Source organism: Balearica regulorum, chromosome 2 (genome assembly GCF_011004875.1).
Source record: "Balearica regulorum gibbericeps isolate bBalReg1 chromosome 2, bBalReg1.pri, whole genome shotgun sequence".
NCBI classification, from domain to species: Eukaryota; Metazoa; Chordata; class Aves; order Gruiformes; family Gruidae; genus Balearica; species Balearica regulorum.
The window spans coordinates 118823602-118841549 of record NC_046185.1 but is presented as its reverse complement, the minus strand read 5'-3'; the positions used below and the strand labels follow the sequence as shown (position 1 = coordinate 118841549).

At 39.2% G+C, this 17948-nt stretch overlaps 1 protein-coding gene across 7 annotated transcripts in view; it reads right to left on the bottom strand.

Moving 5' to 3' along the window:
* Nucleotides 1–17948, bottom strand: part of MYRIP (myosin VIIA and Rab interacting protein) — a 238508-nt gene that overhangs the window by 12855 nt on the left and 207705 nt on the right. For 6 of the 7 annotated variants that reach the window (XM_075745553.1, XM_075745555.1, XM_075745556.1 and 3 more), the window contains one exon: nucleotides 12138–12377. In XM_075745553.1, coding sequence (XP_075601668.1) covers nucleotides 12138–12377 — 240 coding nt within the window. Of the gene's footprint in view, nucleotides 1–3941; nucleotides 4005–10876; nucleotides 11000–12137; nucleotides 12378–17948 lie in introns of all 7 variants that reach the window. The other variant, XM_075745559.1, reaches the window with a different exon arrangement.

The following is a 17948-nucleotide window of genomic DNA, read 5'->3' as shown; positions in this document are numbered from 1 at the left end:
AGAAAAGTTCAAGGAGAAAGGAATGTCATTTTTAGCTTTTCTAGAATTTTGAGGTAAGTTCTTAGTGCCAGATGCTGTTTGACTTTTAAAACCAAAGGTTTGCTTCACGTTAAATGTTGCACAAGGCAGATAGATGAATGTCGATAAAATGTTTGCATCAATGAACGTACCTCAATCCTAGCCTGCAGGTTATCTAGACACAGGAGTCACAACGTTAAAGCTTTTCAAGCTTGTGACACATCTGCTTTTATAGTATAAAAAGGATACAGCACTAGAGTTTAAACACTGTGAAGAAATATATGGCAAGCAAATGTGATTTTCCTTAGAGTAAATCTGAAGAGTAGATCTCCCAAGACTTTAGAGCACAAGCAATATTTCAATGTATTTAAATCCAAACTTTGTGAAAGTTTTCTGCTAACAGGTATTTAGAACTCAGCTTTGCCCTGGGCTGCATTTTACAGAACAGTAAGAAGAGATTAATGTCTGCCCAAGGGGGACATAAAGTAAACACATGGGGAGTTCAAGGGTTCTCAAATTGGAAAAATTGGATACTCGGTTAATGGTTTTGCATATGTTATTGCCTCTTTTTTTGAGCAACTGTCAAAAGTTGTTAAAACAGCTTGGCCACTTTGCAAACCTAGTGGGTTACTCTAGATATAATTATTTAACATGCGAGAGGAGAAAAAAAAAAAAAGAAAGAAAGGAAAAAAAAAGGAAGTAAAAGAAGAAAAAATATCCTGGAGTTTCAGTGCTTCACAATCCTCTCCCCTCCCCAACCACCCACGTCAAACTTAGGAGTTATGAGGTTCTATAAAAATCACCTAAAATTCACAGACACACGCGTACCAAGGTCATCCTGGTAGGTGGACATTTCAAATTGCTATAAAGACCTCTTGGCTGTCTAATTTATCTTGCCCTTGCAGGAAAGGTCATTGTTAACACCTGTAAGGGATTCAAAGAGACAGCTATCATGCCATGATGAAGTCTCTCCCATCTGTCTTGTCAAGCAAGTCAAAGAACTAATATAGATGTGATAGACGCAGAAAGCAATCTCTATTACAAATATCTAGCACAGAAAAGCTAAGTGCAACCATTCTTCTCAAAACACTGGGATGTATTCTGACTTCAGTTGTGCTTCCCCTACTTCTGGATTAACACCAACCCTTCTAAATGAAATCGATGCAGCTGATCCAAACTTGAATTTTTGTACTGGTTATGAGAATCTCATTTTTTACTGAATTTGAGATTAAGAGGTTAATGGAACAAAGAAAACACAAATTTATCCTTCTTACGATAATTAATGTCCACGCTCACAAATATGTTAAAGACAGTCAAAACAAGATGCTCTATTTCCCAAGTTCTTTGTGGAAGAGTTTTCAAACCAATGAAATACTAAAAAAGTGTGTGTGTGCGAGCACATATACATGTATGTGTGCCTGTGTGTATTGAATATAACAAACAGCATCTTGTAAAACTTCTTTACTGTCATTTCTATGTGTGGCTGGACAGATGGAAAGGATTCCTGTTTTGCTGAAGATAATGTTTCAGTGGTCTAAGCTAGCTCTTGCTGGCTGTTAGTCATTTTCCTCACTTCTGCTGTCTCTTTCTTTTCCCTGCTGACGCTGCAGATATTTCCTTTGGTTTTTTTATTTAAGGATGCTGGAAGGTGCTTTATATAGGTAACGGAAGTAAAGCAGGTAGATAAACTGAAGCAACATAAATGTCCAAACTGCTGAGAGTAGGTGAGCATTAAGTCCTTGTATACATCTCAGCAGTCTATGACATCTCCACATAATTTCCTTTGCATGAACATTATTGCTTTTATTTTTAATACTCCTAAAGTTGTTAAGTTCTCTGTCACTTGAACTAATTTCTTCTCCACAATGTACTCAGCCATTAGCATTTTCTCTTTGTTTTTGCTACTACGATGTTATGGCATCATTGGGCTCTATTAAACTGGCATGGGAGGCAGTGACTCGCAATTCAACAGAGAACAGTTGACATCAACAGTTAGATATAGAAATAGAGAAAGGGAAACTTGCAGCCCTGACAGTATTGACCACATCTGTGATGACCTGTAGTGCAATCGTTTCTAGCTCTGGTCTCAAGCCATTCTATCACGCTCCCAGTCGCATGCCTGTTTCTCAGTCAATATCCTCATTTTTTTGTAGGTAGTTGAGGGGGGGCTGAGGAGAAGACAAGTTTTGCTTTGCCACTGGTTGATTCATCTTTTCAGAGTAACCTGACTGAATCTAAACTTGATGAAAACAAAACCAAAACCCAAACCTGCTTCCTCATCTCCCCACCCCTGGGAGATCATTGTACAGCTTTGAGAAGGCCCTGAAAAGCCCACCAAAAGTCCATCTCCCCTTCAGAAGATGCAAGATCTGGGACACTGGCCAAGTCACAGTGAGGGAGGAACAGGGCCATCAATGCTCAACCATCAATGACGGTCGTCAACCCTGACGATCAAAATAATTTTTGGCCTAGAAGTGAGCCCTAACCGGTCATTACCACAAAATACTGGGAAAGAAAGCTAAAATTTGCCTTGATATTTGATGGAAGACAAGTATATTATGATAAACCATGGTATTAAGGGATTACTCTTCTGTGCAAGTTTAAGACTTCCTGCCTTGACCTTAATATCAATGTCTTCATTTATGGGCACTCATTTAGAAAAAGAAAGCTAACTTATCGTACAGAGTGAGCTATTATTCTACTGACATTCCCCAATGTATGACAGAGAAATACAGTCTCTCTTTTTGATTGTGCTAGGTAATTCTGCATATTAGATTTTTATTAATGAATTCAATCCACTGTCCTAATGTAGGTCACAGATGTTATTCCTAGTAATCTTTAATGCCTCATTTCTAGAGAGAAATTGCCTATAATCATGAGAAAGGAAGTTATTTTCCAAGAGGTGGAACATTATGGTCCAAGTTGGAAATGGAAATATTTATATCTTAAAATCTGCACAGGATTCTGTAAGAGTATCTATAATGGACAAAGACTGATGACATTTCAAAAATGAAAAAAATTTTTTTCTTTAAAATAATCTCTGATATTTTACTAGAGAAAACCAAGATGATTAAAAGGTGACTAAAATTCATAGCACAAAATGTAACTCTGAAAGTAAGGAAAAAAGAAAAAGTTGAGAGGAGGAGTGTTTTGCTGAATTAAACATCAACTTTTGACACAAAAAAGTGATTCTTATGACTGAGAGAATGCAGCACAATTAATTTGCTTACCACTATATATGACATACTAAAAATACAAGGTAAGTATTTATTTGCTCAGGGAATAAAATGAAAATCTGTTTTAATATCTGATTCTTGTAAGCTGAGATTCAAATAGCACATAATATGAAACCTCTTTCCATCTAGACGAATGATAACCAACAGACACTAGCAGCCATGTGAGAAAGGGCCTACTAACTGTGTACAACCTTTACAATGAATTAAGGGTTTGTTTATTTTTTTTTAAATTGGGAGCTTAGAAAGACTTTTGAAGACCACTATGGTCAGAAACTGCTAAAAATCTGATTGCTGAAATAAAATTTTAAATTTTTTCCTTCCAAATTTATTACTATAGGTGAGTACATGAGAATAGGCAGATCATACACCTTATATTTATCTTCTGTTCTTCTTTACTGATAAAACCAAATTCTCGTCACAAAGCCAAATAAGAAAGACAGTCTGCTCCACATGCCTACTTCATCCTCATCACTCCCATCATAACACAGTTGTGATTCTGAAATATTTTTCTGCAATGATTATTGATTTTGGCCAAAAGGTATGGTTTTTCAGGCCTGATATTTCCAGGAAAATATTTTCAGTTTGAGAATTTTGCTTGGGAAATGTGGAAACCCTCAATATCACTTTATAGCATCTCTTACTATGTAAGAGATGTAAGAAGACACAGACAAAACAAAGCATTCTCACCTGCTGCAATACAGTAGATAAAAACTGCAACTTTAAATGAAGATCAAAAGCCTTTTGTTTTTCCTAGATAGTGGGAAAGCAGTTAAATAAAAAGGCAGAAAAGTTATGTTAACAGCTACAGAGGTTAACATTTATATAGGTTCAGACTTGCAGAGAACTGTAGGATGAACAACAGCAAGGATAAAGAAACCAGCAAATATAAAATACCATAAAATCTAGATTTTTACAAGCATTGCTAAAATATTTAAAATAAAGCAGTGCCTCATTTATTTTTGTTTGTTGGATTTAGAATAACAGATCTCATTAAGACAGATATTACAAATGACACATCATTTTTTATAAAATGAAACAGATGGGAAATACTGATTTCCACCATCACAAAACAAGTGGCACTAGCAATAGAAAAAGACTTGCCGCAGTGTTAAGAAAAGCCAGCTATCTTCAATTTTTGGGTCTACATGATTGCAATTTTGACACTGTACATGTTTCTATTTACAACGGGGTCTGTACCTCAGTTATGCCACAGTCAGATGCTGACATCAGAAACACCTGGGCTGAGTTAAGACATCTTCTGCCAAATCACTTCCTACTGTTTGCTGCTGTCCCTCTCCTGGACTTCACTGTCCCAAACCCTTCATACTACCAACTCTCCAGTGTCAAGTCAGTAGGCTTACCTTAATCGCCCTAACTTACTTAGGTCTATTTAGACTAAACTGACTTCTTTTGCCTTGAAGTAACGACACAACCACAGTTACCCTGTTGGCTGTGCTATGACAGAAGTATCATCCAGCTGAGGAGCAGAATTTGCTTGAAACTCTTCCAGCTAGATATGAAGGAGCTCATCTATCCTTGCCAATTCTTTGGGCTGCTTACAAAAGACAAGAGAATAGTAACTTTTTTGTTACAGTCTATTTTCCCCCATTTTGTTCCAACAGCTTACGCTAATTTTCACTCATTTTCTGTAACTGTATCTGTAAAACGGCTTTTTCATTTTCTTCCTAAGTAAATAAATCTTTGGTGATCAGACAACTGAAGGAGATTCACATTGCATGCCCATGGCTTGGGCATGCATAAGTATCAAATCTGAGACCATGAGAATCTCGTTTACAAAGGTGCTACATTCCCCATCTGCAGCCAACTGAAATCTCACCTATTCTGCACTTCTCCAGGTAGATTCAACAGGGTTTTGATTCAGTTGCTTTAACACAGGCAGACAAGGTGCAATTTGAAACAGCGGGAAGTATCTGAGGTTTCTTAAACAATGCTGTCAGATATGACACAGACCTGGGGGATGCATGTTTCCTCTGGACTAGCACCTTAAGGCCCTGTTGGGATACCCTAGGGCATCTCAGATGGACTATCTATATCCATACCTATGCAACTGTATTGAACCCAGAAAGGGTCAGAATTGGAGGAACACAAACATCACTGCCCACTTTTGAAAACTTCGTAAAAATAAATGTTTATGGTCTTGAAGCGACTAATTTGTTTGAAACCAAAGACTCAGATTTTGACCAAAATAAACTTAGGATCAAATTAAGTTTTCCATACTAAAGACCAATAAATAATAGTAAATACATGGGAGAAATCTCTCGAATGGGACTTTTGTCCACCAAACTACTTAAACAGCTTAAAAATGAACATATACTTGACTGCTTTGTTGAATTGAGAACTTAAAACTTTGAATCCATTAGCCCAATGTGAAGATTAAAGTCTCATACCTCTTTCAGAAGAAAAAGCCACTGTTTCATCTTCCTTAACTACAGTCTTTTTTTTTCTCTGCTGTCATTCAAAATCCTGTGCATAGATTATCTGCAGTTCATAAACCTTAAAGATCACTTTTTACAACACTGCCCACATTCAATTTCAGATTTTGGACTTTGGAAGACTGCCCAGTTAATGAACATCATCATAAAAGCCATGATCCACCAAAACACAACAATTACTCTGACCATCTTGCATACAAAAATATGAAACAACAGACACACAAATATCTTCTGAGCTCATAAACCAGGAAGATGTCATTGTATTACACTGTTCAGTTTTATTAGCACAGTAGTAGCAGTGTAGTAAAGCTACTATACTTAGGCTATTACATTTTCTCGCTTAAGTGAGCTGTGAGTTTCTGGCTCTTTTAGGAACTTCTACTCAGGCACTTCTAAAGTCTTCAGGCGTATGAAGCTGGACGGCAGTTCCCTGTTAACCCCTGCCTGGATCAACACACCAACCAAAATACCCAGGAGTTCCTCAGCAACGTTGTCAGTTCAGGAAATTGCAAGATAACGATCATAAAAACTACTACGTCATCTGTGAGGATGGTGTATGCACCAGCACAAACGATTGATGGAAGCCTAGCCACCAGGAGACACAGGCTGTCTCTCGGTATTACAGCACTGCTGTTACATCATCACAGCCATCCCTGCTGTGATGCTTTTAACAGGTCCGTGATACACAGGAGGGAGTCACTGCCATGTGCACATCCAACGCTGTTCTCCAGCTCCATCAAGGCCATGGGCATATTTCTCTCCAGAGACCAAGTCCCATGAGCCCTCCTGTACCTGACCTCCCTCGCTGAGCCCTGGCCACCCTCTCCACGGCCAGCCCCAGGCAAAGCCACCAGCATAAGCCATACCAGGGAGCTGGCTGCCTCCTCTGCCGTGGTAACATGCACCCACATCCACAGCTACTGGCCATTCCCCTCGCTAAACAGAGGTGCCAGGCAGATTTTCTACTAAGTGTCAATCAATTATACCGGTAGTCAAAAAATGCGAATTTACCTGGTGAAAAATGTCACATGTACCCTCTCAAAACAAAGAATATCGGCCCCTGGCACAAATACACGTGAAGATGATACTTGTAGTTCATGCTTTCACCAAAACAAAGTTTTAGAAAATCTAAGATGAGTAAAATATTCCCAGAAAACGAAGGCGTAAATATTTTATGGAAAGAATATTTATGCTGTTATTCACACTATCAAGGAACTTGGGGGTTTCACTGAGGAAACAGGATCACACTGTGCTTCTTCACAAACTTACTTATAGTTTGTCATTCAGAAAAGAGCTATTTTGTGCCTACCCAAGTAATAACGTCAACAGGAAACACCAGGATTTAAATAAAGTTGATAAGCCTTGGTTGTAAGATTCTCTGAGCTGAAGTAAATCCATAAAGGGATTAAAAGAAATTCCTCAAGCACACAGCAAGCTCCATCAAGCTAATGCAAAGAGGAGAGAAACTCAATGCTACCACTGAAGTTTAACTTACTTCCTCATTTTTGTATCTTAAGCAAGGAGGAGTACAAAGTAGAAGATGACAAACACAATTAAGGTTTAATAACTATTTCAGTTGTTATGTTACATGAGGCAATTTGCAAAATTAGCAGGGGCTATTCTGCTTTTTAAACAGTATCTCTATAGTTTCTGATAAAGTAGTCACAGTGATAGACTACATTCAAAATGCAGTCTGCATTAGGCACTGCTGAAATTGCCTTCTAGAATGTAATTCTGGAATATATAATGAAATATAAACCTGGCCTACACATTTGCATGGAAGGAAAAAAAAAAAAGAAAAAAAGAAAAAGAGCAAGGCAGAAAGAACTGTGCAAACCACCGTGCTAATACAAGATGCTTCGCTAACACAACAGTTGCACAATGTGATTTGTGAATTTGATTTGTTCACACCTGAGGCCTAGAGGGACTGAGCCCTAGCCTCCAGCTCTACCCTGAGCATTGAGGACTTCATGGCCTTTCATTGCACGACTGAGATGAGAAGGCTTTTCAGGGGTCTGCACACCCCCGAAAGACTGTGAACTACTTCTGTAGGTTAATCAGCACAAAATGTTATCTATAAAAACAAGCCTGCTGTAGGATTGTTTGTTTAGAGAGCTGTGAATCTCCACAAGTCCATTTTAGGCAATCACAAACTTAGAAATGTTGAAAATGATTGTGCTGAAGGTCTAAGAGGATTTAAGTCTAAGGCATAAAATTAACTTGTGTTAATTAATACCCACCTAAATCCTCAAGTATCCCACATGAACTAAATAATTAAAGGTCAGCATTTGCAAACTCTTATCTTAAAGCCAGACATACAACTCAAGAGCTTAGCTTGAGCTGATAACTAAGAACACATAAATGTCCAACTTCAGCTAACTCCCCACTCAAGACGTGCCAATTCTTGACATTGCTGCAGACCTGAATATACTAAATGCCCTTTTTAAACCATCAGCTCAACATATGATTCTATGAGATTCCCAGCTTCCATTAAAAACAGAAGTCCAGATTTTGAAAGGGGTGGACATGAAAGTCAGATTTTCATGAGCACCAGGTACCACATTTTCAGTGATTCAATAAACAATACATGTTTTTTGAAATCTTATTCTACAGTCAGCTGTACTGTAACTAGAAATTCCCTGTGATTTAAGGTTGCTAATGTGTTCCAGAAGAAGCTTGAGACTAGAAGACTAAAGGCTAACAAAAACAAGCAACATGGCTAAAATATAAGCAAGATGACTAAAATATAGTATTTAATTTGTGTTCAGCAGCTCAAAGCAGATTGTAGGCACTTGAGGTCTCATTTCAATGGCCCATAATTAGCACTTCTGTACACTTAATTTGAAACTCGATGCACAGGTCAGAAGTCTGGGTCTCTGGCCATGAATGTTAAGTGCCAGTCTGAAAGATCTGTAACACCCTACGTATGCGTTCTCAAAAAATCAGGCTTCTTAGAGACAGCATATTGGGACATCTGGCTTTTAAGGCATCTAAAATTACTGGTTCCCTGAAAATATGTTTTCTATGCTTGTCTCCATTGAGACATGCCATCTACTCATCTTAAAGTTATTGCATGTTTTATGAGTTTAGCTAGGTCTTTTTATTTTAGGTTACCATAGCCACAACTGGTATACACTGTCATCTTCAGTATTTCATTGTAAAATGTTGGTCAGCTACCTTTCCAAAGAGAAGGCACACATCAGAAGATTTTAAATCACCTTCAAGGACAACTGTCAGGAATAAGAATCAAAGCAGCCTGCTTGTTTCTCTACAGCTGGAGCAAGTTCCACTATCAATTCTGCTGAAGTCATGACCATGAATAGTACTGGGATATTTTGGTTTCTTTATTATAGACAGAAAGAATATATACTGCAACCATGAATGACTAAGACTTTTTTTCATCCAAAACCAATACAGAATTAGGAACTCCGAGCATTCCCTTTTTGCAGAACATGGTATGTCTCTTATTTTTTAAAACTTAAGGCAATTTTACTGAGGAAAAAAAAATATTAATCTTTGCATTATTTTAAGTAACTGACATACAACTGTTAAATTATAAAATTAGAGGAGGAAAACCAACTAATATTACTTTTTAGATGCATGCAGATGAATAAGTACACCACAAAACATACCTTTGCCATTTTCTGTGCTTAGTTCACCATGTAAGAGCATTTCAGAAAGACCTATTCACAGCTTTTAACTCTGGACTTCAATTGCCTCCCGTTACACTGTAGCTAGCCTATATATCCTGTTGAATAATTTGATATTGCTAGTTTGTCTTTGTAAACCAACGACAAGCTAAATTGAATGCTGCTAACCAGCACTAGTGCTAAAGCTTTTATGTGATTTCCTTAGAAAGGTTGCGTGTACATCATGGGGGTATTTGCATACATGATGGAGAAGGTACTTACATTGCTTTGTATTCCATGGCTAAATAACTCGGAATCAGAGTCACAGAATACTTAAGTTTGGAAAGGACCTCTGGAGATCTCCTAGTCCAACCCTTCTGCTCAACGCAGGGTCAACTAGATCAGGTTGCCCAGGGCTGTGTCCAGTCAAATTTTGGTTATATCCAAGGATGTAGACTCTAGAATGTCTCTGGGAAACCTATTCCAGAGTTTGACCACCCTCACAGTGAAAAAGCTTTTTATGTTTAGATGGAATTTCTTGTATTTCAGTTTGTGCCCAATGATTCTTGTCCTGTCACTGGTCACGAGTGAGAAGAGTCTGATTCCCACGTCTTTATTTTCCACCTCAAACACCCCCCATCCCTCCCATCAGGTATTAATACACATTGAAGAGATCCTCCCTGAGCCTTCTCTTCTATAGGCTAGATGACTCCAGTTCTCTCAACCTCTCCTCATTTGACAGATGCCTCAAACTTTTAATCATCTCTGTGGCCCTTCACTGGACTCACTTCAATATGTCCCTGTGTCCCTTGTACTGGGGAGCCCAGAACAGGACACAACACTCTAGAATTGACCTCACCAGTATTGAATAGAGGGGAATAATCACCTCCCTTGGTCTGTTGGACGCCAGTGAACAAGTGCACGTTGCTGGCTTATGTTCAACTTGGTGTTCACCAGGACCCCTATGTCCTTTTCTGCCAAGCTGTCTACCAGCCAGATGGCCTCCAGCCAGTGTGGGTGCAAGGGGTAATTGCTTCCCAGGTGCAGGGCTTTGCATTTCCCTTTGTTGAACTTTTGTCATCCCATTTCTCCAGCCTGTCAAGATCCTCTGAATGACAACAGAACTATCTCATGTATCAACAGCTCCTCCAAATTTAGGGTACACTCTGTTTCATAGTTTCTGTTAACAGTGTAGATGTTAAACAGTACTGGTCCCAGTATTGACCATTGCAGTATACCACTAGTGACTGACCTCCAGATAGATTTCGAGCCTCTGATCAAAGCCCAGGAATTCAGGCAATTTTCAATCCACCTCACTATCTACTTATCCAGTCCTTACTTGCTCAATTTGTCTGTGAAGATGTTATGTGAGACAGTGTTGAAAGCCTTGTTAAGGTCAAAATAAACAATATTTAGTGCTCTGAATACCTCACATTACCATGATCTTTCAAAGATGAGCAACAGTGGCCTCACAATGGCATGGGCCAGTTCCCTCAGCTCTTGTGAGGGCATCCCTATCGGGTGCCATGCACATGTGTACGTCCCATTTGTTGAAATATTTGCTAATCTGATCCTCCTCTACCAATGGTAAGTCTTCACTGCTCCAGACTTTCCCATAGGTCTCAGGGGCCTGTGATTCTTGAAGGCAAATCCTACCCATAAACTGAGGTGAAAACAATGCTGTGTAATTTAGCCTTTTCCATGTCCCACATCACCAGGTCATTGCAGTAGTGAGCCCCGCTTTCCCTGATCTGCCTTTTGCTGCTGATATATCTGCCAAAGCCCTTCTTATTTCCCTTCGTGTCCCTCACCAGATTCAAGTCCAGGTGGGCATTGGCTTTCCTGACACCATTCCTGCACACTTGGACAGCCTCCTGTCTCCACCTGGGTACCTTGATCGTGCTTCCACCTCCCGCTGTATTAGTTGTTTAAATCATTTGAACAAAGCACCTTTCAAATGATGAATAGATTTCCTTTAGAGACTCGTCCACACCCCCTGTCAAAGCTGAGCTGCTGTGCAGACAAGACACACAGCAGACAAGAATGAGCCTAAGTGCATCTAAGGGATGAGTGCTTTACTGGCAAGGGGCAGTGCTGGGCTTCTACAGCACCAAATTCAAGCACACCACATGATCTGAAGAGAAATGCAGAGGTGGAAAGGGAAGAGGGCAGGTGGCAAGTCCTGTGGAGTGACACTGAAATCAAACATCTCATTGTAAGGGTGAAATGGCACAAATGAAAGATCTCACACATTATCAGTACTGACACTGGATTTCGGTTTCACTAGAATATGTTACTACTCACAGAGGCCATTAGCTGACCAAGTAACAGGGTTGGAAAGCTTTAAAGAAGCACAAAATATTCCGAGAGAGAGGCAAAAGAAGAATCTATGACATCAGAATGAACTGCATGATACTAAAAAGAGGGGAGCAAATAAATGGACTGGAAGAAACCATTTAAACCAGCTGGATGGAAAGGAGGAGAAAAGTAGAACAGGATCTGTTTTTAAATAAAAACATAAAAGCCAATTCTCAGAGAATATAACCTGACCTAATTCCATTAATATCAGCCCCTTAACAGGTTTATTACAGAAGCTACGTTCACTGCTTTGAGTTGATGCTGTAGGCTCTCAGGGAGGATCACACACCTTTTACCTGCACAAGGGTTGCAGGCTCAGACCCACTCTAAAGGACCTCAGGGGTTTTTTTAAGCTACTATGTTTAATTTTCTAACCACAAGTTTTTCCTTCTGGATTCTAACTTTTACAACACTGTCCCGACTCCTCTACAATGACCACTTACCTTCTTCAGCTCTTCCTGAATACTTCTGCCATTGTCCTCCGAGGACAAACTCTCCCTCTGGTTTTCAGGGTCTGTTCTAGGTTCTGACTCTTGCTCTTCACCAGAAGATGTTTCCTTGTCACTCATTTTAGCAGCAAGCTGAAATAATCTGGATTTAAGCTCCTCTTCCATAAGGTCAGGCTTGATATTATGATGCTGATCCTCACTGCTTATATCTGTTTCTGATAAATCATCGAAATCCTACAAAGACATTAGAAGAACCGTATAATTACTGTATAGGTAGAGAAACAGAAACAGCTTCCTAGAAAAGCGTAGGTAAGATCACTCTGCAGGGAAGCTAGAAAGCAAGTACACTAAGTGTGCTGATAAGAAAATACCATGTCTTTACAGAGGAATGCCAGTAAACCCACACTTGTTGGATTATATTTATCATTCCTGCTCACTTTTACATTATGTAAAAAGGAACTATCAAAATCATTATGTATCTGTGTGCAACTAATAAAATATGCCTAAATGGCATTTCCCATTCCCAGATAAAGAAAGTGAAGTGTGGGAACTTGTGACCTGGCAGTTGTGTCCAGCTTTCAGTTGCAAGCTGTGCTTGAGTTCCCTGACTGCTTGGTCTTGAGCATTACCTGTGTTTTTCTTAAAGACTACTGGAAACAAGTTTTGAAAAAAATCTCTCTTTTATTACATGATGGTGCTTAAGATTTTCAGCTTTCCCGGTGATTATGTACATAGGTGGATCCTTTACAGTGAGGACTATTTTCCAAACGCCAACCTTGAACCAACAAGTTCAATCTTTAGGAACACCTTCTTTTCTTACTCTTGGATCCTTAAAGGTGAGAAGTACTCAGAGGCTCAGTTAAGTACAGTGGGTGTTACAGACTCAACCACAAGTTCCTTAATTTGGAGGCTGAACAGAAGAAAAACAAAATCTTTTTGCAAGCCTGCTCAGCAGGGTGCCTGCCCAACAATTAATAATGGGGAAAGGGGGATTTTTTTTTTGTCAGCCCTTGCAAGAAATCTGAAAATATCTCACAGTTGTTCCAAAAACTAATGTCCAGATACACACGAATTCATTCTCTGGATCTGTGCTATCTGCTTAGTACCCAGAGTCCCCTGATTTCCATGACAGTCCATGGAGAGAGACAGGCATCTCCCAGAGCAATCTGCTCCACCAATAACGTTAACTGCCTTCTGGAAATGTTGTTCTCTCCCTGCTGACTGCTAAGAGAAAGCTTTGAATCATTAGACACTTTGTTTAGTGCTTCAGTCGAGTGCATAAAGTAAAGATGGAATTAGGTGGTTTTAAGTGATGAATTCTTTGAAATTGAGCATAATCGTGACAAAAAAGAAGGCAGCTATGAAGAATGCAGCCTGGGACCCAGAGGCAGCAGGCACGTTGCAACAGGGTCTAAGAGGATGATCTGGAGCAATTCTCAGATAAAAAATTATTCCTATTTGCCTTACGCTCTCCTACCGTGACAGGACCAGACACTACTGGAGAGACTAAAAGCGGCGCTCTCTCTACCATTCATTTGGAAATACACGAACAGGAGGATTGCTTTGCACAGCTACTCTCCCTGCAGCTGCAGCAGCAGTATTTATGGATAGATCGATTACCTCCAGTTCTCAGGGGAAACGTTAACTCTGACGACTCCCTCAAACTCCCACCCGCCAAATGGATCTTAATGGATTGACACATCGTGTTCATAACATCAGCCCTCATCTCTCACACAGTAAACCCTACTGTAGTGTCTAGCAGTTCTACAGCTTTCTGGACAGCGTTTGTCTGCAGTTACCTGTGCATTAATTACACAACTAAATTATCACTTTATAGCTCACCTTCAGAATGCAGAAGGCCCTTTTAGAAAATGAGGATTTGAAAGTACGTGATTAGCTATAATAGAAGGGGAACCACGGGCTTATGCTGAAATTTACTCTTTTCTCAAACAATCAGCTTTTGCAGAATAAAAGGCTTTTTCTGCCAAATGAACTTCCAAGCTGTTCTGAGTAAGATCGGGAACAAGATTTCAAATCAGTGTATTTCTGCTTTAGTTTTATAATATGTTACGATATGCTTTTATATACAGTTAGAAGGCTGGTGTCATTTAATCTTTTTAATTAAAAATCTATATTTATCATAATGGTGCTTCCTCAAATTGTAACGAGAGGGTTTTTTTAGACATATCCTGCATGTCATTCAACAACTCATTACAACCCCTGCCCAGCAATCTGCTAATGAAAAATACTCACATATTGCTAAACCTCTTGCTACAATTTTTTTTAGCTTTTTGTTACCTTTGCCAGCACAGGTGAAAATCATGAGCTGCCTTGGCATCCCTAGGGTTTTATTCCATACTAGCTAAATTTGTGTTATGAATGCACATGCTTTCTCAGTGGAGGACTCACCTTGAGGGTATTGATTTTATTGCAGCTGGATTCGGGTATGTCTATTATCCATCCTTCTGCTTTTCAACCTCCTTACAATGAGCAGGTGGAGTATTTACAATTGCAAGAGCTATTAGTTCCTGCTTACACGCAGAGGTAACGATATCCTATAATGCTATACTTTGTGGTTTCTGGTAAGCTGCTTGGCTTGGGTGTTGAGCTTTTCAAATGGTGGCAGTGAACTACTTGCAAGGAGATGATACCTCTTTCATGGATTAACAGTTTAAACAATGCATTAGAAGCCATGAAAACAATAAAAAACAATAAATACATTGAAAGGCACTATTATTATTTAATAGATGCTATCTTAAACTTCATTATTCTTTACTGTTCACTCTTTGAGTCTATCTGGTAAGTTTAATGACATCTTTGTGTTGGTATAAATCATTGTGTAAATTCCCATTTGCATCTATCAGCAACATATAATATTAACATCTGCAAACAAGAATAAAAGGCTACCACTTTATCTGAAAACAGATCTTCAGTGAGGGCCTGGCAGACTAATACAGCCACAAACCCAATCTCACTGAAAGAAAAACAAGTGTTTCTAGTGCAAGCATAAATCCTTTAGCAGACAATGAACTAGGAAATAACATCCTTCCTCATACATACTGTCCACATCCTTGCATGCAAATGGTTGATAACTCAATGTAATCCTAGCAAACAAAAAAATGCCCCAAAGTAAAACAAGCAAGCAAAGTACTGGCTAGGAGGCTCAAAAGAACAAAATCCATGTTATATGATAAACTCTTGAGAGAAAGCTCCACTCATATAGGAAACCAGAAATCAGAAACTACAGTTTTTAGGAGAAGACACAAATTGTGAGGTTTGCAGGCAGTTTGTCAGTGAGAGCCCATGTAATTTCAGGGCAGCTATTTTCAATAAATACATCCCAAGCGCCATCCCGTGGGGACGGGCAGCCCGACAGCGCTCACCCTGTACCTGGCCGCAGCGCAGGAGGGCTCTAATTAACAAGTGGATTTCTTGATCAAAGAAGCAAACTCATAATGAGGGCACTTCCTTCACTTGAAGCAATTAAGCCACTCCACTTTCCATCAGGAATATAAGAATTGCAGCTACACTAATCAACGTCTCCTCCTCTCAGAGAGATAATGAAAGCCAATATATTAGTGTTCGTATTTAAGAATATCAATTATTAATAACAATGAAAGCAGACAGAGATTGGTGGTTTGAGTGGCAATTTCTTGTAAAAAGTTACAATTTGAAAAATAATTATCATTAAAAGCAAGATTGCACTTCCCAATCCAGTGCAACTAGATTCCTGGATTCCCCAGGAATGTAAGTCTTCTGTATTACATAAGCAATCAGGTCATCAGAAATTTATTACAGTAGGACACCAATTTTATCAGGACAGCTTTCACATCCCTCTGTACTTGCTTCATGACTGTGTTTACAGCATTTCTACAGGCAACACAGTGAAGCAGGTTGTTCTTTTATCTGTCCTAAAGCAGCAAAAATTCTCCCCAACCACATCTTGACACCTGTTTTCAGGTTTCCCTTTTTAAGTCACTCCAGGCTTCATACAATGAATTCTCTCTCAGTTACAAAGTCAGCATTCCAGTGTTGAGTCTAAAATCAGTTTTAAAAAAATACCACAGCATTATCCTAATCTAGGTACTGGATCTTGATTTAAAAATACCTAATTTTTAACAGACATTCAGTTGTAAGTGATGAAATGACTGCAATTGTTCCAGAATGTTACTGCTTACAATTTGCTAGACTTGGAGCAAGGAGAGAGGAAAGGCCCCTTTTTCATTTCACTGTGGGTCTCCGAGAGCAGCAAACAAGAAAACAACCTGCACTATTTGAAAATTAAAAAAGAAAGCCCAACTTTTAGACTGCTAAACTGAAGTCCTGTTCTGCAACGCTGATGAAAACATAATGGTTAACAAATTGTCATGTTTGTATTACAATGCAGTAAAATAAGGTTATTATTACAATGCAATAAAATCAGGGAAAAGTATGTTTCTTCATTGCAACTTACATATCAGTTGTTCAGTGTCTAATATCTAGATGCAACATGGTTTAGAAGAGCATTTTGTATGTGTTCTGTAAATTCTGTATAACCTCAGCATGTGAAAATCTATGACTGGTTTAAGACTCCCACAATGAAGCTTCCGTAAGTTTACGCTGACGGCAGTTCCCCATGCACCTACACTATCATTTTGTACAAACTGTTTACACCTAGGGCTCTCTCTGCTGCAGCCTCAATCATTTTACTGAAATCAATACATTACTTTGGGGATTATATAAAAACCTGACACCCCTTTAATCTCATTTTTCTAAGCAATATAAATGATGTCAGGCTAATTTATTATCATACCTCAAATCATATTCCTTATGCTCATGATAATTTTAATTGCTTCCTAGAATTGCTCAACCGTGCAACATCCTTGCTATAAATTGTAGTAGCCAGTCCGTTCCTGCTCCCAGCAGTGCTCACTGTAGGATGGAGTTAACAGTTCCCCGAATGTGGGCACCAGCTGTCAAATCAGCCACCAGGGTGTGCGCGTGTGTCCAAACACAAACTAAATGTATGCAAACCCACCCATACATCGATTTCCTAGTGAGATTTTCATTGCTTTGAAAACGGTAGCGTGATGTGGAGACAGCGTGCCTCCGCCTGCCCCACTGTGACTGAGGGAGCAGAACAGCAACAAAAAACAGTCTTTTACCCTCAGGGGTAAAATGAAGGGGAGAATGGGTCAGAATCCCAAACCTTGCATTTTTGAGCACAACAGAGAGGTATAAGCAACACTTAAGATGCAAAGCAACTCACAAAAGAGTTGGAAAGAACAATCATTTTCACGAGCTCGCACTTTGAAGCACACACTAAGCTGCTGAAGGATGCCATCACGTACGTTTGGAAGCACCCTGCCTTTCTGTTCTCCACTGGAGAAACGTCTCCAGGACATCTTCCCTGTGAGCTCTGCTCTTCTATACTCTGCAGAGTGGTAGTAACTTGAAAGCCACAATATGAATACAGACACACATAGACACACAGAATATGCACAAATACGCAAAGCCAGAAAGGGAAATGCATAAGTCTGTGTACAAAATGTGGTGTCTTTGTGCAGTCCCTGCTAAGTCCTGTAATTTTGCCTGATGTTCTAAGAAGTCATTAATGGCCACTGATGTGTTGTTAGAGCACATTAGCATACATAACTCCCCTTCAACAACTGTACATTATAAATGTATGAGGTCATGAGTACAAATCAATCAGTACAAAACACTCATACCTGTCTTCTAAAAGCAGATGGAATAGATACAGAATTAATCAGCATTAAAAACCTGCTGAAATTCTAGAATCCTAATTTTGACTTACGATCAGCTGTA